The sequence below is a fragment of the Tenebrio molitor genome, chromosome 1 (assembly GCF_963966145.1).
Source record: "Tenebrio molitor chromosome 1, icTenMoli1.1, whole genome shotgun sequence".
In the NCBI taxonomy this organism is placed as follows: domain Eukaryota; kingdom Metazoa; phylum Arthropoda; class Insecta; order Coleoptera; family Tenebrionidae; genus Tenebrio; species Tenebrio molitor.
Window position 1 is genome coordinate 37,727,619 of NC_091046.1, and position 24,501 is coordinate 37,752,119.

General features: G+C 31.8%; 1 protein-coding gene across 1 annotated transcript; it reads left to right on the forward strand.

Annotated features, from left to right (window-relative positions):
- The first annotated feature begins 5 nt into the window (after nt 1-5).
- On the forward strand, nt 6-18,928 carry LOC138122470 (GTP-binding protein Rhes). The gene is made up of 5 exons (XM_069036735.1): nt 6-321; nt 14,037-14,258; nt 14,314-14,508; nt 14,913-15,105; nt 16,328-18,928. Exons 2-5 carry the CDS (start codon nt 14,081-14,083, stop codon nt 16,749-16,751), a joined length of 990 nt encoding a protein of 329 aa, XP_068892836.1. The 5' UTR covers nt 6-321; nt 14,037-14,080; the 3' UTR covers nt 16,752-18,928.
- The last annotated feature ends 5,573 nt before the right edge of the window (nt 18,929-24,501 follow it).

Sequence of the window (24,501 nt, forward strand, 5' to 3'; positions counted from 1 at the left end):
CAGGCATCATCGTAACCGACCGAGGATATGCCATTGATTTTGGCTTGGAGTGGGGGGAAATTCAAATGGTGGTGGGGGCGGATGTCTGTCTGGTCCCTCATAAATGGGCGCTTTAGACGCTTTTGTAGTTACCGACGCCGTGCGTCGCTGGTCTGTTACATGGCTACAATGTTGACTAATGAATAGTGTTTTCAATTTTGTATGAGTTAAAATTTAATAGCTTTAACACAAGGATTAAAATGGAGGCCTTTAAAAATTTAATACAAAATAAAATAATTAAAGATTGCTGATAATTGTCATTCATAGAGATCTGCATGAGTGGTATGTATAGTCGTTGTTGTTGTTTTTGTTTAAATTAGTTTCGTCAACAACTACACGTTAAGAATGTTGAGTAAGTTGTCTAAAATCCATTCAACTTGCAAACTACTTTTATTACTTTATTGACCACTTGCTGCATTTGGTGTTTCAGCTGGGAGTTATTTACTTCTGATTTAATTAAAGACAACGTAACTGCGACAAACATTGTTGTACTATCTAATTTCGTCACTTTTCACACAAAATAACTTTCCGTCGTTCCTACAAGATAAAGTTCAAATTGTAGATGAAATATTCGTGTCAGATGCGATACCCACAATCTATTTGTATTTACATTAATTTTAATATTTCTGTTGAAACTATCGACATTACGTGGCTGAACTTACCAAAGTCGATAAGTACCACATCGACTCTATAAAATTATAATTTTATTATTAACATTATTTAATCCGATATTCGTTACAAAACACGATCAGACAAAACATTTTTACAATTATTTTGTATAAAATTTAATTTCAAATTAATGCAGATCAAAGCGTTTTCAATTTTGGTTACGTTTAGCAAATATTGCTAATTTGAAATTAAAAAAAAACTGCTGGCTCTGAAAATTCTACATCATTTCTTGGAGTGATCTCAACACAAGTTGTCAAACAATTACAAAAAAAGAAATACAATTTTAAAACATTAATTTATCTCTTAAAGTCAATTATTATTTTCCAATTACATAATTGGTTACGTTATGTTACGAATACATACATACCATTTTTTAAATATGTACCAAATACTAATTTTAGAGCTCGTAAGAATAATGCTATCGTCAAATAAGTACGTACAGTTGCGGCCGTTGAAAACTCGACACTTTGACAACGCCAAACTTTTAGCTTTGTAAGTGGTATTGAAAGTGACGTTTCTCAAAATGTCACTCAAACATTATCCACATTAATTTCTCTCGCAATGGCTCTTATACTCACACGGTCCCTCAGTCAAACACATTTTTGCAAATCAGATAATTGCGGCATTTCAAAAGTTACGCGCGATTCTGACCTAATATGTCAAATACTGACACTGACTTTATAATCCTTGATGAAAATCCTGTTTACGCTAATCAAATTTCGGAATTTATACAGAGTGTTTAAATCTTTCCTGTCTGAGATTTCAACGGCCGCAACTGTATGTACATATACATCAGGTTGGCGATAAAATTATAAATGATACGTTAAATAATTCCGTTGATTGTCCGGATAATTGTTTGGTTAATTAAGTACCTAATCGTTATTCAGTGAATTATTTTGCGATTAATTGTTTTCCGCAGAATAAATACACCCTCAATTACTTGGTAATCGTTTTTACAATGGTGTATTTTTATTGTGGGGAGTTTTTTTTATTGTCGGGTGTTTTTAAAGGAACAATTTATTTGGTAGGATTTTTAATCCAGGGCATTAGTACCCTCAGCGTGATTTAATTTTCAAATCAAAAAAATTATCACTCAAAAATATAATAACAATTTTCGTTATGATTTGATGATTTTTCTGTTTCAAATTGGGGAGTTTTTTCGAGATGATAATTCCAAGTTGTTAAATTTTAAAATCAAAACAAGGAGACTAAAGTGTGAGTAGAATATGTATTAAAAGTATCTACAGAAGCTGTTTACTTATTATTATATAAGAGACCAGAATAATAAGGAAATCTTTTTATCCTGAATATAAGTTTATTGCTCGCAGCGAGAGCAGTAATTGTACGAGGGTAGACAAGGTACTTTAGTCCCGTGCTAGGTATATACTCGTACATATGTTATCTTTTGCACGACGTAATGCATTTAATAATTTAGTCCTGAAAGGAATTTGCGAATGAATATTTCATATTATACCTTTCAAGGGTATTTTTAATTTTCTTGTTCATACATACCTTTATTATTACTTTGACAAATGATGTCAACGTAACAATCCCACTATTAACAAATTAATTTGATAGGTTGTTTTTACTATCAAAGGATTAAAAGTATCTACTACTTTACTTCCTGTTTTGAGGGACTAAAAGAATACGAGTCCTTTGTACAAAGATCATCCAAAAAATACATTTATATATATTTTAGGTGTAATTTACAGAAGATTTTAGAAAAATAACTACATACAAAAGAATAACAAATTATTTTTCTAGAAAGCACAAGAGAAAAATACTCAAAACTGAATCTACGGAATTATAATGAATTTATAACATTATTAATTCCAAAAAAAAACAACTAAATGCAATGTAAAGTTGTTTACTAACTATATTTTTTGTTTGTCGTAAAACCCAGTAGATAGGCTTGTTTTTAAATTTCTCTTTCTAAATTAAATTCTTTATCAAAAATAAGTAATGAAATTAATGAATGAATTAATGTAAAAACTCATTAAAAATTATTAAAAATATATACACGCACACCTTTACACAATTATTACTATTAACACTATCCCACCTCCACCCGGCGGCACGGCAATTTTGCCGGAGTACATACACTATTACGGATATTACTATCAAGTAATAGTGCAGTGCTTATCAACATAATTACCGGCGTCTTGCCTCCGCATTTTGACTTTGTTGTGTATTATGTTCTGTGTCAATGTTAAGGAACTTCCTCACGATGTGACATGAGTATAATAATATACCTTTTTGAATTTCAACTACCAATGTGTTATCTAAATCCAGAATTTTTAAATTTTTAAAAAGAGATTGCGGTACTATTCCCGTTGCTGAAATTACAAGTGGTAAAATCGAAATTTTTTCTAAACACCAAAGATTTCTCATAGCAACGGACAGCTCTAAATATTTATTAATTTTTGTGTTATATGTCTGTATTATATTATGTGAATTTGGAACAGCTATATCTAAAAGATATGCTTGCTTTTGTTGTTTATTTAAAATTATAATGTCTGGTCTGTTATGCTTAATATGAATGTCAGTTAAAATTGTTCTATCAAAATATAACTTGTAACTGTCATTTTCCAAACAACTTTCTGGTGTATAACTATAATGTGGTTGTGTATTCTTTAATAAATTGAATTTAACGGCTAAATTCATGTGTATAATTTTAGCGAATATATCGTGTCGTTTTTTATATTCGCTTTGAGCCAAAACGGTGCAAGAAGAAATAATGTGTTCAATTGTTTCCCCTTCAGTTCCGCAAATCCTACATTTATCAATTATCGATTGTAAACCGCATATGTGTTTTTTATAATTTCTTGTATTTATAACACGATCTTGTATTGCAAATATAAAACCCTCCGTCTCAGGGTGAATATTTGATTTCTTAAGCCATGCATGAGATGCCTGAATATTAACTTCTGGTTGTTCCAGTTCTTTAAAGTATCTCCCATGTAAAGACTTCTGTTTTATATTTGCTATTGTGTCAGGTATATTTGGCTTAACAATGTCTGAAATTATATTATCACTTAAATTTAAAGGTGTGTAGCCTTTATCGGCTGAAACCAAAGCATTGAAAAAGGTGTTATCACGAGCTCTATTGAGGAAATAATTTTTTAGTGAAGCAATTTGATTTTTTAGCAGTATTTCTAGATTTGAAAAACCCCTACCACCGTTTTCGCGTGGTAAATTAAATCTTTCAATAGCAGATTTAGGATGGTGTTTACTAAATTTGGTAAAAAGAACTCTAGTTTTAATGTTTATGTTCTGTAAATTAGTTTTGGACCATTTTATAACACCGAAAGAATAGGTCAGTAATGGAACAGCATATGTATTAACTGCTTTAATTAAATTATTACCGTTTAATTTTGATTTTAAAATAGATTTAATTCTTAAATAAAATTGCTTTTCTAAATTTTCTTTTATAATTGAGTGTTGAATATGATTTGATTGATTAATACCTAAATATTTATAAAATTCTCCTTTATTTAAATTTTTAATGATTTCTCCTTCTTGAGTTATATATTCTAAATGTTCGTAATGACCGCGACATATTGATTGCATTTTACACTTATCAATACCAAAACTCATCCCAATATCATTTGAGAAATTTTCAGTTATTGTTAGTAAAGATAAAATGTGATTCTTTTTTGATGCATAAAGTTTTATGTCATCCATATAGAGAAGGTGATTTAATTTGGATAGTGTGGTATTATTAAGTCTAATATTGAAACCATATCCAGTGCTATTTAATAGATTTGTCAAAGGATTGATGGCTAGACAAAACCATAAAGGACTTAAAGAATCTCCTTGATAAATCCCCCGTTTAATTTGAATAGGCTCGGATTTTAATTTAGTATTGTTTATTGATAAATTTAAAGTAGTTCTCCAAAATGTCATTACATGAGATAAAAAGTTAATCAAATCCAAATTAATTTTATAAATTTTAAGAATTTTAATTAACCATGAATGTGGTACTGAATCATAGGCTTTTTTGTAGTCTATGAATGCGGTATAAATATTTCTATTATTTTTTCTAGCTTGTTCCATTATTACCGTATCTATTATGAGTTGTTCTTTACAACCAAAACACTCTTTAACACAACCTTTTTGTTCTTCATTAAGTATATTTAATTTTTGACAATGGTCGTAAATTATTACTTTAATGCAAGATGTCATAATTTTATAAATTGTAGGCAGACATGTGATTGGCCTATATTTTGATGGATTTTTAGTATCGGAATCTTTCGGTTTCAGATATGTTATACCATGGGCCAAAAACTCTGGAAATGTGTTAGGTTCCCTAATAAATCCGTTAAAGTGATCAAGTAAGCATTTATGAATACAAGTAAATTTTTTTAACCAAAAGTTATGAATTTGGTCACCTCCAGGGGATTTCCAATTATGTGAACTATTAATATTTTTAACTAAAATTTCAAGGCTAATTTGAATATGATGTCGATTATTACTATCTGGTATATCATTTTCTAAATGAGGAATCCATTCTGCCTGATTATTAAATTGAACTTCATTTGACCATATGTTTGACCAGAATTCTTTAATTTCGTTTATATTTGGTGTACCATTATTAGTTTGAGTTTTATTATCTGCTAAATTTTTGTAAAACAACTTCTCATTATTTCTAAATAGTTTGTTTTCAAATTTCCGTTGTTTATTATTTTTATATCTTTTGAGTCGTTTAGAATAAATATGTAACTTTTGTAATAAAGTGTCTTTGATTTCTATTAATGTTTTATTATATTCATTATATTTTAAACAATGTATTCGGTTGTTATTTAAAATGGATTGAATACAATTATTTAGATGATTAGAATTTATACCCTTTAAATATTGAGTTATTCTACCTAAATCTCGTCTGATATTATTAATATTTTTTCCTATCCCACCTCCACCCGGCGGCACGGCAATTTTGCCGGAGTACATACACTATTACGGATAATACTATCAAGTAATAGTGCAGTGCTTATCAACATAATTACCGGCGTCTCGCCTCCGCATTTTGACTTTTTTGTGTTTTATGTTCTGTGTCAATGTTAAGGAATTTCCTCACGATGTGACATGAGTATAATAATATACCTTTTTGAATTTCAACCACCAATGTGTTCTCTAAGTCCAAAATTTTTAAATTTTTAAAAAGAGATTGGGGTACTATTCCTGTTGCTGAAATTATAAATGGTAAAATCGAAATTTTTTCTAAACACCAAAGATTTCTCATAGCAACGGAGAGTTCTAAATATTTATTAATTTTTGTATTATATGTCTGTGTTATATTGTGTGAATTTGGAACAGCTATATCTAAAAGATATGCTTGCTTTTGTTGTTTATTTAAAATAATAATGTCTGGTCTGTTATGCTGAATGTGAATGTCAGTTAAAACTGTCCGATCAAAATATAATTTGTAATTGTCATTTTCTAAACAACTTTCTGGTTTATAAATGTAATGTGGTTGTGTATCCTTTAATAAATTGAATTTAACTGCTAAATTCATGTGTATAATTTTTGCGAATATATCATGACGTTTTTTATATTCGCTTTGAGCCAAAACGGTGCAAGAAGAAATGATGTGTTCAATGGTTTCCCCTTCAGTTCCGCAAATCCTACATTTATCAATGATCGATTGTAAACCGCATATGTGTTTTTTATAATTTCTTGTGTTTATAACACGATCTTGTATTGCAAATATAAAACCCTCAGTCTCAGGATGAATATTTGATTTTTTAAGCCATGCATGAGAAGCTTGAATATTAATTTCTGGCTGCTCTAGCTCTTTAAAATATCTCCCATGTAAAGACTTTTGTTTTATATTTGCTATAGTGTCAGGTATATTTGGCTCAACAATATCTGAAATTATATTATCACTTAAATTTAAAGGTGTGTAGCCTTTATCCGCTGAAACCAAAGCATTAAAAAAAGTGTTATCACTAGCTCTATTAAGAAAATAATTTTTTAGTGAAGCAATTTGATTATGTTGTAGAATTTCTAGATTTGAAAAACCCCTGCCACCATTTTCGCGTGGTAAATTAAATCTTTCAATAGCAGATTTGGGGTGATGTTTACAAAATTTTGTAAAGAGAACTCTAGTTTGAATATTTATATTTTGTAAATTAGTTTTGGACCATTTTATAACACCAAAAGAATAGGTCAACAATGGAACAGCATATGTATTAACTGCTTTAATTAAATTATTACCGTTTAATTTTGATTTTAAAATAGATTTAATTCTTAAATAAAATTGTTTTTCTAAATTTTCTTTTATAATTGAATGTTGAATATGATTTGATTGATTAATACCTAAATATTTATAAAATTCTCCTTTATTTAAATTTTTAATTATTTCTCCTTCTTTAGTTATATATTCTAAATTTTCGTAATGACCGCGACATATTGATTGCGTTTTACACTTATCAATACCAAAACTCATGCTAATATCATTTGAGAAATTTTCAGTTATTGTTAATAAAGATAAAATGTGATTCTTTTTAGATGCATAAAGTTTTATGTCATCCATATAAAGAAGGTGATTTAATTTTGATAGTGTGGTATTATTATGTCTAATATTAAAACCGTATCCAGTGCTATTTAATAGATTTGTCAAAGGATTAATGGCTAGACAAAACCATAAAGGACTTAAAGAATCTCCTTGATAAATTCCCCGTTTAATTTGAATAGGCTCGGATTTTAATTTAGTATTGTTTATTGATAAATTTAAAGTAGTTCTCCAAAATGTCATTACATGTGATAAAAAGTTAATCAAATCCAAATTAATTTTATAAATTTTAAGAATTTTAATTAACCATGAATGTGGTACTGAATCATAGGCTTTTTTGTAGTCTATGAATGCGGTATAAATATTTCTATTATTTTTTCTAGCTTGTTCCATTATTACCGTATCTATTATAAGTTGTTCTTTGCAACCAAAACACTCCTTAACACAACCTTTTTGTTCTTCATTAAGTATATTTAATTTTTGACAATGGTCGTAAATTATTACTTTAATGCAAGATGTCATAATTTTATAAATTGTAGGCAGACATGTGATTGGCCTATATTTTGATGGATTTTTAGTATCGGAATCTTTTGGTTTCAGATATGTTATACCATGGGCCAAAAACTCTGGAAATGTGTTAGGTTCCCTAATAAATCCGTTAAAGTGATCAAGTAAGCATTTATGAATACAAGTAAATTTTTTTAACCAAAAGTTATGAATTTGGTCACCTCCAGGGGATTTCCAATTATGTGAACTATTAATATTTTTAACTAAGACTCTATTTTCATATTTCAAATCAATTTGTATTGCTTTTGCGTAAAAATGTTATAGAGAAAAGTTCCATGATTTGGCGCGTTTTTCCATTGGTCAAAATTAACACACGTATTTCAGAAACATCCTGTATAATTATAAAAAAATAAATAAGTACATATCTATTTTTACAACTTTGTACAGGGCAAGTCACATAAGGCTTATTTCTGAATTTATTTTGTACGCAACCAAAAATACTAATGACGCAGACCACTTGATACCGTTTATAATGTGATTTAATTTAGTAATCAACGTAGGTATGTAATTTGGCAAAAAATGTCAAAATGACGTTTTCCTGTTCTGATTAATGAAATCAAAAATTAAGTTCATCAACTGTCATTTTGACATTTTTAGCCAAATTACATACCTACGCTGATTACTAAATTAAATCACATTATAAACGGTATCAAGTGGTCAGCGTCATTAGTATTTTTGGTTACGTACAAAATAAATTCAGAAATAAACCTTATGTGACTTGCCCTGTATATGGTCAAGCTAAGTTTTCGATATACAGGGTGGAACAAAAATATAAAATATTGGCTGTAACTTTTTAATGTGACAATTTATAAAAAAATGTTTAATATAAAAGTTGATTGGTGTATTATCCTGCATCATCTGGTCTTTCTAGTTTGTTCCTATCTTCTTTTGCTTCGCTGCTATGGCAACCAACTTTGGTTTTTTAAATAGCACTCATACATTTTTTGTGTGATTTTCAAACAAGCGTATCTTTCTGTATTCATAAATACAGTTTTGCCATTATGGGAAAAAAGAATAAATTAAAAAAAAAAACAAGTAATAAAGTAACTAAGTAATAAAATGCAATATCAAGAATCCCATGGTTTGTTGAACGTCATGCATGATAACAAACTAAACAATTTTTATATTTAATTTGAAAAATTATGAAAAAATGTTTAATATAAAAATTGTTTGGTTTATTATCATGCATGACGTTCAACAAAAATTGTCAAATTTCCATGGCATTCTTGATATTGCATTTTATTACTTAGTAAGTTAATTTTATCACCTTTGTTTTTTTTTACACCAATCAACTTTTATATTAAACATTTTTTCATAAATTGTCAAATTAAAAAGTTACAGCCAATATTTGATACTTTTGTCCCACCCTGTATGTACATAATTGCTTTGTTTAAATTTAGAATAACCTTTCAAGTTTCTTAGAATCAGTGTAAATATGTACTCATATAATAAATAATTGTGAAATGTGTGTACTCGCATCTTTAAACAGGAAGACTGAAATTACTAAGAAAATCGAAAATCTATATGACACATTTAGCTATAGGTTTTTAAACAAATCTTATCCCAACTTTAATCTTCTCTTAGTCCTTAGGGACATCGTGAATCCCTTAAAATTGAGTTTCTGATTGAATAACAAATACACCTTGTCCTTGTAGAATTGTGGGGTGAAATTAGATTTAATTTAATCAATCAGGAACTACTCTTGTCATTTGAACTACCACGCCTTAGTAAACATGTTTCATATTTTAAAAATTCCATCACACGTAAAGCAAAAAGTGATGTAAAAACGTTAAGTTGAGACTCCTGGGAACCACAAATTTAAAAAACCTCTTACAGTGTATGATTTCATACTGAGGCATAAAATTTTCCAGGCAAATGTGCTTTAGCGAGCTAATCATAATTCATTTAATTTCATTTTCCTCAGTGCTTTTCGCAATTTGCATCTGCGCACGCTGTCGTGTGTTTTTCACGTTTGAAGATTTCCTTATTCTTACATAACACAAATGTGTTTTTATCTTCATATTTTTCGGTATTTCTCATCGCGTTGTTGTGGCCGATGGCAACCAATTTAGCTGTTATTGCTTCATGTGGCCTGTTTCAATATTTATTCCTTTTTATTACTCTGTTTCGTATTTTACTTTCCCCTTCAGCGATTCTCTTCCTCCGCGCTCTTTGAGGTGAAATTAAACAATGCAGTTCCATATTTGAAAAGCATTATTCGAAACTGATTCTCTACCGATGTTTTGTATGCGAGAATAATTTTAACACAAAGAGTAAGAGTATCGTTAATACTTGTTACTTATTTTGATTGTTATTATCTTTTTATTGCATCATCTCAAGTGTCCATACATTTGATGGACATTTCACGGGCATTACTAGTTTACTGTCAGCACTTTACACATTTGTAACAATAAAGCCGATCGTTACGTACAGTTATGTAACTCGTTCAATACGAATTTATTCAAAATGTTTCCCATAACCTATCAAATGTACGTTTAGCAAATCGGATTAAAAACTTTGATTTGCACGTTAACTACTTGTTGGTTTCCTTTGATGACACTCCACTGATGTTTGCCAAAGTCCTAAGTATTTGATTTATGGGAACTTCACCGAGTTTACCGTACACTGTCAATATTTCCTCCTTTCAAAGAAAACTTCTTTCGATATAAGAGGAAAAATACGATTAAATCAAACAAGTATAAAACTTGATAATGACTGTAGTCTGAAAAACATCCCCCGGGCGGACTTTTCTCGTTAATTATTTAAGATCAGTGTGAACTTTTTCAAATTGATTTTATCGAACTTTGGAGTAAATTATTTCGCAACTCGTCTTAATAAAGTAATGGCGCTCTAGACACTGGCGTGTAAAGTGCGAACTTGCATTAACCAAAAAATATGTGACACGCTTTATCCATTTGAGGGATCTCTTTTTGCAAGAGAAATGCCAAGCTAATACATAGTTTGCCCCGTGGGTGCTCCATAAACTACACGATCCAACTTGGACGTACGGAAATTCAATTAATCCTCATTCGAAACGTCTAAAAGTAGCTGAGTGTACGACGTACAAATAAAGAAAAAATTTCAAATCAATACAGAATGCACAGAAAATGTGTCATTTCAACCAGAACTACTCGACACAAGAATTTAAATTGCTTTCATAAAAGCAAATACCTTTCAAAGTTAAAGACAGAACATATTTTCAACATTCCAAAATTTACTATCAAGTGATATTAAAACAATGACAAAAGGTGAAATTAGAAATTGTTTGTGTTTTCTTGTTCCACTGAGAATTAAATTGTAATTAATGAGGACAACTTTTTTAGTCTATTCTGTTTAAACTTCTGTTTATTCATAAGAAAAATGAATAAATTCATTAAATTGTTCATTACTGCGATGTCAGCCGTAATATTTATTTGACATATTTCGGCAATCGTTGAGGTAATAGAGCAATGTGTTGATGAATTAAAGTTTAATGCAGGGCTTAAATAAATTGACCGTTCAAATTAAATATGTATGTACCTTTTAAAGTTGTATGATGTTCTACATATTTTAATATTTTATTTATTTTTAATTCATTATTTAGAAAGAAGTAAAAACAAAAGTTGCTACAGCGTTGCATTATATATTTCGGAAGGAGAACCTGCTGGAAAAGGATACTGTATTGTGACAGGAGCGGTAAAAAAAACTGATGATTGGTTCGAGGTCTTAAAGTAAATGGTTGCACCTTTTACTGTTGACTGGTTAAAGCGACAATAGCAAATGACAGTCATCGAAGTAATCAATTTGTCGTCCTATTATAACATTCCTCGAGGGTTGTTTTGTTTTCCTGAATTCATAAAAATTTAACGTCAGGATAAATAGTTTGGAATTAATTTGTAAATCAATACTGTTTCACAACGTATGGTCATGATGCAGCATGTAGGTAATCAACTAGACAACTAGAATATGGGAAGGTTCTTTGAATTTTTCTAATCATGTTAAAAAGGAAGCGTCAATTAATTAGCGCAAAACAATAGTTATTTGTATATCAAGGCCGCGAAATCATTCTTTAACGAACCGAGAGAAAAATAGTCGCCGAGGCCGCTTGCGGCCGAGCTAGACAATCTCGAGGACGTTAAAGGATTTCGCGGCCAAGATGCACACAACATTTTTTGTGCAACCAAAAATTTGTAATCATTGTAAAACGAACAAGTAAAATTTACTTCACTGTCAATAAATACATTGGTTATATGTCGCTACGGAAATGACATACATAAAACAATTCATTTTATAAATAATCGTAAAAATGTCGGAAGAGAATTGTAGTAAAAGTGATGTTTCAGTTTCGTATAGGTGTAGGTACTATGGCGACCAAAAAATTTTAGCCGTCAATTTCTGTCACTTTAAAAAAAAATTGTAAGCCATACTTTATTGTCACTATGATTACCGTCTTGATTATGATTGTTATTTTTTGGGTGGTAAATTTCAAAACTCGAAATTATTTTGTCATTTTCTACTACACAGACGTTTACCTCAGGTTATCCAATTGCTCTAATTTTGTTCATTTATGTCGGATTTTTGGAATATGTGAGCTTTAAACAGTTCAAATTGATTGTCAGAATAATAATATGCATGTCAAAATGACAAGAATCGAAAGTGGGGTTACGGTTCGTAAAGGTTTATTTACACTTTACGTGAATGTCAAGATAGTGACGGCTAAAATTTTTTGGCCGCCATAGTATTCCTCCAGAGTTAAAAAGTACGTATTATAAATTCTGCGGTTTTTAATTTCATATAGGAAAAATCTAAACGCCAGTATTATGGAAACAGCCGTCGTTAAATGCAACGGCCGCAAAATTGGATTGTGCTCGTTCGCGTACGGTTGCACAAAAAAATAATTAATTAATATACAGTGAAATCTCTCTTAACGGACACCTCCCTTAAGCGAACCCCTCTGTTAAGCGAACATTTTTCTTAGCCCCGTTTCGAGCCAATGTATTTTAAATGAGATGTCACCTCTGTTAAGCGGACTCTCCGTTAACCGGACGCGGACAATCCAATTCGACACCTTTGAGAAAATTTCCTTCTTTAAGCGGACAGCATGGTATGCACTTTAGTATTACTGTTTTGACTGGACATTAGGAAATTCGAGGAATCACAAAAAACGTATGTTAACATTAAAAGAAAACATTCTAATTCTGAAAAAAATTGAAATAGGAAAAACACAAACAGCAAATATTATTATTAAGTGGAAATATGAGTGAAAAGCGAAGATTTTTGAAAACTGAAGGATTGAAAATAGATCAATTAACTTACGAGTGCTTTATAAAAACAAAAATATTCCTTTGTCCGGACCTATTGTAGGAAAAAAGCCAAAGAGACTTTTAATGGAAATTTTAAAGTTTCTGAAGGGTGGCTCGAAAATTTTCGAAATCGTCATGACATCACTTCCAAATGCAAAAACTCCTGAAGAATTTGGTGCGGAGGATGAAATTCTTTTGGCTGACTATGCGCAAATAGCAACTAGCAATAATGTTGATACTGACGATTTTATTAATTTTGACTATAAATTTGAAGATGACGATGTTGACTCAGCGACAAAGATTCTGCTTTGCACCCTGATGAAGTCGACGAAGAAATAGAGGAGTTGTATTTATAGATTGTCCTCTAAAGAATCATATAGATGCCATAACGGCAACCAAAATGGAAACGTATTATGCCAACTCGATCTTTGAAGTCAAACACAACAGACAAACTACACTATTACATTTTTTCCAAAAAGAGTAGATATTAGTACATAATTCAAATGTTTAACATTTTTAATAACATATAATTTTTATTTGTTGTTTATCATTTCTATTAAGAGGACACCTCTGTTAAGCGGACAAAAATCTTGTCACGGCCGGTGTCCGTTTATAGGAGATTTCGTGTATATCTTATTTGACGCATGCGAACGTCAACATGATTTGAAAAATAAAATTCTTAACTACTACTCATGTTACCCTTTGCAGTAGCAGTGAAAAATACAGACATGTATTGTTTTTATTTCCTAACGAATTGATAACATTTTACCTCTAGATTTACAACTCAATACAAACTTGTAACTTAAACCGAAAATAATCAAATTAAACAACCTACTACGCTAGGCAATACAAAAGATATTGTACTAAAACATCTACGAGTATGTACGTCTAATTAGGAAGTTTGATATTAATGAAAGCATCGCAACATTGTCTCTGTTACTATTTCACTGAAACGTTATTTGCAGCTTTTAATATCTCGTGATGTACTGTAATACAAGTAAACCGGATCATGGATTTAAGCTCTTGTACGAATTGGTTTTGTGCCAAAAGGAACGAAAAAGTTCCAAACACGTCAACAGATTTCCAAACTGTTGTAACCTCAGGACCTGGACCAAGCCCTGGAAGTTCAAACTCTTGTGACGACGTTATTCCACCGCAAAAGAACTGTTTCAGATTGGTAATGCTGGGTATGCTCCTGCACCTTGTCGCGACAACAAGTCTTGAAATGTGTTTGCGTTTTAGGGTCAGCTAGAGTAGGTAAAACCTGTTTAGTTTCTAGATTTCTGGGTGGTAAATTTCAAGATAGCTACACACCCACCATAGAGGATTTCCACAGAAAACTGTACAGGATTAGGGGAGACATTTATCAGCTGGATATCCTGGATACTTCCGGCAACCACCCGTTTCCCGCTATGAGAAGGTTGTCATTTCTCACAGGTAAATCAGTGAAAAACGAATGAATTTGCATGTTTGCTCCAAAGCTCTGCACCGTTTAGATATCTCCATCATTTCATAACGAAATAGCTTTTAAGCCGCGCAACTTTGAATTGCTTTTGAAAGGAGTGTATCAGTGGGGAACGTGTGTATAGAATGAAAGGAAAGGGTTTCTTCGTTATGAATGCTTTAACTAAAGTGATATGGACACCATTAATTAGCGCGTGTAAATGGTGACGTCACTACATTAGACCAGCAGACTGTGTTATTCTTTATTTACTATATGCTTTCCGACACGCTTTTGAGCTTTGATAAAGAATTATCACTGTGCTTTAGCGGTATGAATACGTTTTATTTAGATGTGAAAAACTGTCCGCTGAAGAGTCAAAGAATTCACTTACTTTCAGGAGATTTATTTGTTATCGTGTTCAGTATGGACAGCCGTGAAACGTTTGAAGAAGCAATAAGATTGCGAGAGCAGATATTAGAAACGAAAATTAATGCTGGAGCGTCGGCGAACAGCGGTGGTTTAACAAGAAAAAAAACTTTACCACGGGTTCCAATGATCCTGGCAGGGAACAAAACCGATAAGGAAATGAAGTAAGTAATTGGCTTTAGAATCAAAAGAAGATTACGTTTCATATTTATTAGCGAGATTGATCAAATTCGAGTCCCTCCGACAATTCAATTTTGAAATGGGAGACTTGAGAGTTGTATCTCTGACAGATTGAAATATATGTATGACAACACTCACAACTTTGGAAATTTATACCTTGCACGTACGCTTTCAACGTCATTTTCTGTGTCCCAACTCCACCTACCTGTTTACTGAATTCGTTTAAAGTCGAGTAATTTTAGAAAAATGTAACCTAGACCAGAGTTTTGCAGAGAGTAAGAGAAATTCACGAATTTTTCGTAATCGGAGGTGTTACGGTTATGGATTCTGATCAATAATTCAGGGCCCTTTACATCATTTTTCACCGACAGCATGTTCAAGTATACCGGAGTAGTTCTATTCTGGGCATTTTTATTTTTGTTTACTTCTTGTCGGGGGAGAATATGTGAGATCGTGGAATCTTTAAAACCGAAATGATAATATTCTTTTGTACCTATTAATAAAGCGAATCGATAATTTAAGTATTAATAATGCAGAACCTCCATAACCAACTCTAGATGTTTGATGCCATGCAAGCCTCTAGAGAGTTTACCAAGCAATGATAACGCACCAAATTTAATTAATTTTTAAAATAAATTATCTCCACTGAATTTTAACATGCGAAAGTGAAATTAATTGAAAAATTGAGGCCTGCTAATTTATGAATTAATTGCGGAAACTGAAAAAATCGTTCGAGATTCATGACCCCAAGGAGAAAAAGTGAGAGTGATTCTTTTAATTTCAGAGATATTCCGAAAGCGTGCGACAGAATGAGTAGTAGTAATATTCCGCAGCCATCGCCCCATTTACTCATTTCATCGTTGTGCGTTGGTGAACCTAACGGCGAAACATAAAAGCGGCGAAACTTCAGGATATCCGAGAAACGGAAATGATTTTATTTTCCAGTTTATGCTCGATGTAAAAGACCAATGTCGCTAATAAATTTGCAGCGTTTCTGTATTTTTCGGTCGCTTTTGTGACTCTGCGAACGTGTAAAAATAAATTTGAACAATCGGGGATTTTCAAAGGAGCGCCTTTTCAAGCGCCACCACTTTAATTATTTTCATACAATTACGTTTGAGGGGAATGGATACAGTGAAATGCAGTTGAAAAAAGATAATGAAAGAGCGCGCCTTGTTATTCTACAGTGACGTTTCATTATTTCAGGACGGTGACTGCAGAGGAAGCTCAATTATACTGTGACACTCAAGATTCAGGCTGTGCCTTTGTAGAAACATCAGCCAAGAAAAACTTTAAAGTAGATGAAGTTTTTTACCAATTATTTGTGGTGGCTAATCTGCCTCAAGAAATGGCCCCGAACCATCACAAAAGAATTAGTGCCAATTTCGGGGCTCCGTGTCCTCTGCCTCCTTCTACACCATCTCATCACACTAAGAAGTACACCCTTTCGGTGAAACGTAGATTAAGTGATGCATGCGGCGTCGTTACGCCTAATGTGAGACGACCTAGTATTAGGACAGACTTAATGATCATGAGAACCAAAACTTGTAGTGTAGGGGACAATAACTCAAACTCCAGCAGTTCGCCCCTCAGCTGGAGAAGGATCGAGAACAATTGCTCCATGCAGTAGTTAGTTTTTTTACAGTGGAGTCATTCAAGTGCAAATTCTACCAATTTAGGCATTCACACAAGATAGCAATAAATTTATAACGTTGTGTTTTTGTTGAACACAGTTGCCACGTCGTCAACACGAGAACTGAACTGCTGCTATGACTTTACAAAGCAAAAACATCAAGATTGTGTCACATTTAAACGTTTCATCTAAATCTTTAAAATGTACGTACCATATACTCGAATAATTTTATCCTCTAAAGTCTAGAAGGTTAAGAATTTTTTTCTTTTAATTTATGTTGGCAATGGTGTGTAAATAGTTTTAATACTTAATAGAACCTATACAATTTTGACAGAATCACTTAACTTTTACTACTCAATGAAAGTAACTTTCGAAATAATATCATGGAGAACGGTCTTATTCCTTACTTACTTACTTACAAAAGAATTTCGAGCAATATTTCCGAATTTCTTCTGTTAAAATGATAACATGTGTTCAATTAAAAAGTTCATCGAAATGGCTTTGATCTTTGTTGCTATGTTTGTCTAACCAACTTAATTTACGATGTTGTCTCTTAAAAAATAAAGCTAAAGCCAATTCGATGAACTTTTCAATTGAACACCTGTTATCAAACTGTTCGATATAAAATGCCGATGTGACTTTTACTGCCAACATGAATTTTAAAAAAATCGTAGCCTTGTAGAGGATAAAAATATTATATGAATGGTATCTTTGATTTATCTCTATTCCCTTCTGTGAAAGTATTATTAAAAATAATAATATTTCGAAGTAGTCGCACCGCAAAAACTCATTTTTGTTGTTTTTATTCAACAAAATATAGGCTTAAAGATTTTAATATAAAAAAACGCAGAGTAAATCAACTTTTCTTTAGGATTTGCCACTACGAAAATGTTACGAACTTTGTTGTTTATGTACAGTCGATGGACAAATAAAACTGGGACAAAAATGACAATCACATAAGTCAAAATTTACAAATTTGCATGGTTTAATTACGGCTTTCTCACAAATAGGTTAACTTTGGTATGACATATTATATAGACACTGACAAATATATTGACAATTCAATGGTCTGATTTACATAGATTAAATTTTAAGTGTCCCAGTTTTATTTGTCAACCGACCGTACCTATGTGTGCGTAAAGGATAATTTGTAATTTGTTGTATAATGCAAATATTTGTACAGGTGTCCCAGAATTGCCTCCCCAGAGAAAAAAGGGAGTATTCGGGTAAATGTGATAATATGAATTTTAAAAGAAAAAAAAAGTCCTATCTCAAGCGATAATCGAGAAAAGACATCCTAAAATTAACCAATCAGAGTTGAGCACCATCAAGGTAGGATGACCGCAATTTTGCGTTGCCGGGATTTCGAAGTCAAAATTCCAAATTTCGAAGTCAAAATTCCATTCACGGTTGTTTCAAATTCGGACTATCTATGAAAATCTGACATTGTAGTTGGTAGTATTGTGATTTGTCATAATAAATCCATTTTAGGTTATAATTCAACCGAACACTCCCAGGTTGTTACATTTTTTAAATAATTGAACGAATTAGGAACAATAATCGTAAAATTTTGGACTTGGAGAACACATTGGTGGTTGAAATTCAAAAAGGTATATTATTATACCTACTCATGTCATATCGTGAGGAAATTCCTTAACATTGACACTAGGGTTGGGCGATATACATCGATGTTAGCCGAACATCGATGTTTTGATTTCAATCTTCGATATTTTGACATCGATGGTATTCTTTTTCAAACGTCAATATTTATCGATGTTCGTAATAAAACATCGAACATCGACAAAAAAAAAACAAACAGGAATACAGTTTCCAAGAGATGACGTGCACGGCCCTTCTGGGAAGTGCACGTGTATATTTGGCCCTGACTTCGCAAATCGGGATCGGTTGATCTGTTTCCACTTTCCACTGCGGCACTGCCATCGCATTTACTTTTGCGTTTCATTCTGAGTCTCTCTGATTCTGAGTCTGAGTTGAAAGTGAACAGAAGAGAAGTGAAAGACTTCTTGTTGTCAATGTTATTATTTTTGCAATCTATTGATAAAAGCTTTTGGAATCTATAATTTTCGTAATTCTAGTTGGATACCTACCTAATTTTAATTTTTTGATATTTTAGTTTTGTACTTTAAACAGTGAATAAACATGTTTTTTATCAATTTATTAATTTAATATGTTCAAATGACTATTTTCGCCCCAATTTTTAATACCATCGATGTTTCAAAATATCGATGTTTTTTGTTCGATGTTTCCTACCCATCGATGGTCGCTACCGATGTCAACACCGATATTGAACATCGATGTTTGTGTTCGATGTCCCATCCCTAATTGACACAGAACATAAAACCCAAAAAAGTCAAAATGTGGAGGCGGTAATTATGTTGATAAGCACTGCACTATTACTGTGTATGTACTCAGGCAAAATTGCCGTGCCGCCGGGTGGTGGAGGGTTAAGTAATTGAAATAAAACATAAAGTCCATTCAAAAATCAAAAAACCACCAACGTCGCATTTTCCTCGATAATTACTATCGGCAACGCTGTTTAGTGTAAAATTTGGTGAGAATTGTAATTTTGAGGTTACGTGTTTATTAAATGTCTTGTTTTTCTGGGCATGTTTAAGTAAAAATAATAAAAATCAATAAATAAATGAAACCTGCTGCTAATAAAACAATATGAACGAAATTCAAAGCAATTGAATTTTATTTTGAATCAAATAAATGTCATAATTTATAGTTACCAACATGGTATGAAGAAATATCTACTTAGGGTTTTTTAAATTTTACCAACCTAAAGCAACAGGTGGTGGTTTTTTGATTTTTGAATGGACTTTACATATTTGTAGGGCAGTTCTGGGTAAATTCTTATTAACTAAATTAATGACGAAATTGACAACAATGCGAATATTTAAAAACGAAACGTCATATGACAGGACCTGACGCTAATCTAACAAAAAAATATCTTGGCCTGCTGCGTGTTTAAAACAATCGTGAACGGCTTATACATAAAATTTTCGCCAATTGTTGCGATATCAATAATTATTTTTGCTGTCTAGCAATCTGTCCAATTTTTTAGTAATATGTACATACCTACCTGAGGACGAGCTTCTGGGATTGATGAAATTGAAAACTTTATAACTCGGTTATGTGAGCTACAGGAAAATTTATTTTAGTCATCTTGGAATCTCTTTTACTGTCGACACATGCTTGTTTTCTATGGGCAGAGAGTTCTGGGACAGGCTGTATACATACATAGATTTTATATTGAACAATCAAATTAATTTGTAAACGCTATTCAAAAATCAAAAAACCATTGTGATGCAAATAACACACATTTCTCATGACATTTCCTATTACTTATCAGTTCACAGTGACAGATAAGTCATTTGCACCACAATGGTTTTTTGATTTTTGAACAGCGTTTAATCGAGTCATCCATAGATTTGAATCTGTATGTCTTTTGCGATTAATATGTCGAAATCTACTCTGTGTTTTACGGATTCATGGATAACTCGATTACAAATTAATTTGATCACTCTTTATTTATTATAGATTTTTTTATATTCAGTAATTCTATCTGTCAAAGTATCAGATCTTCCACCTTCTACCACTAGTGTCCAAGATATTGTTTGACTTTCCAGATTTATCTATATTCCATTTATTTGAGAAAGAACTTATAAGTACAGAAAAATAATACAAATTTTACCATTGTGGCTAACCGTTGCATATATCACTAATTGCCATAACAGAGCTCAAGAACAGCACTAAACGGAGTTTTAAAGTACAGAATTTAATTACCTAGCACTGCCATAAATAAAACAGCAAAGTATTTGTTGAAAGCGCCGCTCTTTACTTTTATACAGACATTAAAAAAACGGTTTCCCTACTTCTCTATCGTGAGTATCGTGGCATACTGTACAGTGTATGTATCTCAAATTTTGGAAACTTGGTCTGCCTTTTCGTCTGCTCAGATAAAGATAAATCATCGTGTCTAAACAGAAATCCGGCCTTGATGCAAACCAAAAAATTGGACCTGTGCTAAATCTGTTCTTGTTTGAAAAATAACTGCGCTCGGTGCAGATAACTGAGTGTGTAGACACTGTTCTGTGTGAATATTACGGTGTGTCAAAATCCATTAATCATCAACCTAGGGGAAATGCAATACCTACCTTTATAGATAATTTTGCATATGACGCTACCAATCCAATAAAAATACATATTTATTGTTGTTATTTATAAAGTATTTATTATGAATTATTTATTTGAGTATTTTATTTAATTTTTATGAGTGGTTTGATTCAGTTGGATTGCTTTAAAAATTGTTAAATTTGTTTTGATTTAAGTTTATGATTTAATTTTTTTTTTCTCCATAATACATCTACTGTAATGGATATCACAGACGTTGATAATAATAACAGAAACGTACCACTTTTATTAAAAAAATCAGTTTTAACACATGTCATTGAACTTACCCTATTTAAACTTTAATTTATTTACTATTCCGTATATTTATAGTACATAATCTAATGTTAACTAAAACTGAAGCCGAAGCGAAGCAAAAGGCAGGTTAAAAATGTGCATCACTTACCCCCAATTTCATAATCAGCCTAAAGTTATTTTAACATTAAAATTCACCATTTACCATAGAAACATATTGTTGCAACAATCCATTAAAGTCACGTTAAGATAAAGTCGACTTTAAGTTTATTATGAAACTGGCCCTTAGAATCTATATGGACGTGCGGTAACTATGACAACCGTTCTATTACAGGGTATATGAAGCTGATGCAAAAGAGTTCCATCCGACCTGCTTCACTTGTGCAGTACCTTGCTGCTTTCTGTACGTAGGTACAGCTTGCCCATTGTAGCTTGAGCTGTGAGGGATGCGCAAAGTTGAGTAAAGAGGTCCGATAAAGAGGCCCCGGAAGCAGCAAAGAACTGCGATCCCGACATCTGAAGCACGAGTTCTAATAGTATATTAAAAGACAAGTTTCATAAGACCAGTCTTGAAGCACGAATTCAAGATTAAAAAACGAGTGGCGTAGACACGAGTTATTTTAAAAAATGAGTGTTTCAAGGTCTTATTGGTTGGTAACGTCTTAATTTTAAAAGTGAAAATTTGATCAAGTCTTCAAAGTCGCCTTTTGTTTTATCCAAATTCTGTCACAAAACACGAATATGAAAGATAATCTTTCATGTACGCCCGCTGAAATACGTGAAATTCCCAAAAATACGGTCGCGAATTTGTTGCTTGATAAATCCTGATAAATAATTCTTTGCACATTTTGTAATTTAAACTGACACGCATGACGAATCAAGCTTTGCCAACCTAAAAATGTTCGTAAAATGTTCCGTGAAATAATGGCTATAAGGACATCCCAGATGATGACGTCGCGTTCGTTAATATGTCTATTAGAGAATCAAAATGGAGGCAAATTACAAAATAGTATATTAAAAGACAAGTTTCATAAGACCAGTCTTGAAGCACGAATTCAAGATTAAAAAACGAGTGGCTAAGCCACGAGTTATTTTAAAGAATGAGTGCTTCAAGGTCTTATGAAACGAGTTTTTTATACTATTTTTTGTAATTTGCCCTTTTTAAGCCGTTTTTAAACAAAAATGTTTACTTTCCTCGATTTAGGGATTTTCGTGGCGGTTGGTAATGTCTTAATTTTAAAAGTGAAAATTTGATCAAGTCTTCAAAGTCGCCTTTTGTGTTATCCAAATTCTGTCGCAAAACACGAATATGAAAGATAATCTTTCATGTACGCCCGCTGAAATACGTGAAATTCCCAAAAATAAGGTCGCGAATTTGTTGCTTGAAAAATCCTGATAAACAATTCTTTGCACATTTTGTAATTAAAAATGACACGCATGATGAATCAGGTTTTGCCAACCTAAAAATTTTCGTAAAATGTTCCGTGAAATAATGTCTATAAGGACATCCCAGATGATGACGTCGCGTTCGTTAATATGTCTATTAGAGAATCAAAATGGAGGCAAATTACAAAAAACTTCTTTAGAAGACTGAAAATACATTTTTTGTTCGTCACTGTCAGAATTTGAGAATTTTTTCCTGTGCGAATGGATTTTGATAAATGTCACCACTTGCCAAAACGAAACGTCAAGCTAATTTTAAAAATTTTAAGCGATTTGGAGCCTTTAAGGGACTCGTCGAACAAAAAAACGTTGTATTCAACTCGTCAAATAAACTACTATTTTTTGCATATCGTAATGAAAGTGGCACACGCAAAATCCTAGTGAAAGTAGCAATTTTTTACACGAAAAATCGTGGTGAAAGTAGTACTTTTTTGCATCATTTTATTCCATCCCCTTGGAGATGATTATCAAAGCATACCTACTTTATATGCAAAAAAAATTGTGTGTACAACACGTTATGAAAGTCTCTTTTTTTCACTTATATGCTTGATTAACTCGGGCTACGTCCTCGTTAATCAAAATGCAAATTCATGAAAAAAAAGTAGGCATGACTTTCATAACTAGTTGTACAAATAACTAATGCAGTTTTGTTTTTTGACACTCACTTCCACAACGAAAAATTCTTCACCCAAAAAGAACATTTCCCGATGATTTTGTAGCAATTTTTACTTTTTTTTTACCTTTAAATCATCCGTCAGACAAAGTTTAGAATGTCTGAATTCGGCGACATTTGCAACTCACTCAACATTATTTTTCGTTTTTGAAAAGGATTCCTGTCAGTATGCCATTTGGCAGCTTTAATTATCAGCAGCATGTAAACGATCCGTGAACTAAACTTTGTTATAGCAACTTTAGTTCCCTACTACTCTAGTCTTTATTATGGCAAGATTAGGTATAAGAACGGTTTGAAAAACACAAAACATAGTACAGTTTTTCTTAAATTTAAAGAAAAACAAATCCTTTCTGTTCATTTTTCAACCGCAACTTTCTGAAAAAAACGGACTATAGTTTGAATTTACTATCGATTGCACATGGTGTTATTCTAGCTATGCCTGTGTGAGTATATTCCTCATTTCTAGAGCGGAAAATAATTGTCATGCGATCTTGGAATCAAGAAACTTGTACATGTCTGTATGTAGTACCACTTACGAGTATATCATAATCATTGTGATAATATAAATTTTAAAACACTGTATAAAGATGTTTAGAATAAGCTAATGTCGTATTATTAGATAAGAATCTAATTTTGTTATTCAAAATTTTCTTATTTAGCCGACTTTTTTAAAATGATTAACGCAACGCAAATACGACATTATTTATTCAAATCATTAATAATTTTAGAGATAACTTTACGCCTATCATTGCCTAAATCTACTCTTTATCTTTATACGTCCTGAACCATTTTGAACTGTGATTTTTTTAAGTATATTGTTGCAAGAGTGATTATTTGTAGTACGTTAAAGTTTTGTAAACCAAAGTGTTAACAAGTGCCGTAAAGAAGAATTAAAATTGGTTTACAAATCCTTGTAAATTCGCATATACAGTGTAATTGTTTGTGTCTAATGTATCACAGAGTGACATAGCAGTAGTTCATTATGTAAAATGTACTTAATATCCTTGCTGAATATACGTACATTACAATTTTCTAGATTTGAATTCTTGATAAACTTTGATTTTATTAATCAGCAACTTAACGAAGAAAACTTCTAAATAGAATACAAAACAACAAGTTTCCAAAGAAAATTCTTCTCGAAAATTGATATGTAACGTATGTTCTGTACACGATACTCTGTGT

Excerpts from the sequence above, each read along its gene's own strand:
- LOC138122470 (XM_069036735.1), top strand. The coding sequence starts at position 14,081 with ATGGATTTAAGCTCTTGTACGAATTGGTTTTGTGCCAAAAGGAACGAA. Across the intron at positions 14,259-14,313 it reads TTTCAGATTGGTAATGCTGG|GGTCAGCTAGAGTAGGTAAA; the intron begins GTATGCTCCTGC and ends TTTGCGTTTTAG. Across the intron at positions 14,509-14,912 it reads AAGGTTGTCATTTCTCACAG|GAGATTTATTTGTTATCGTG; the intron begins GTAAATCAGTGA and ends ACTTACTTTCAG.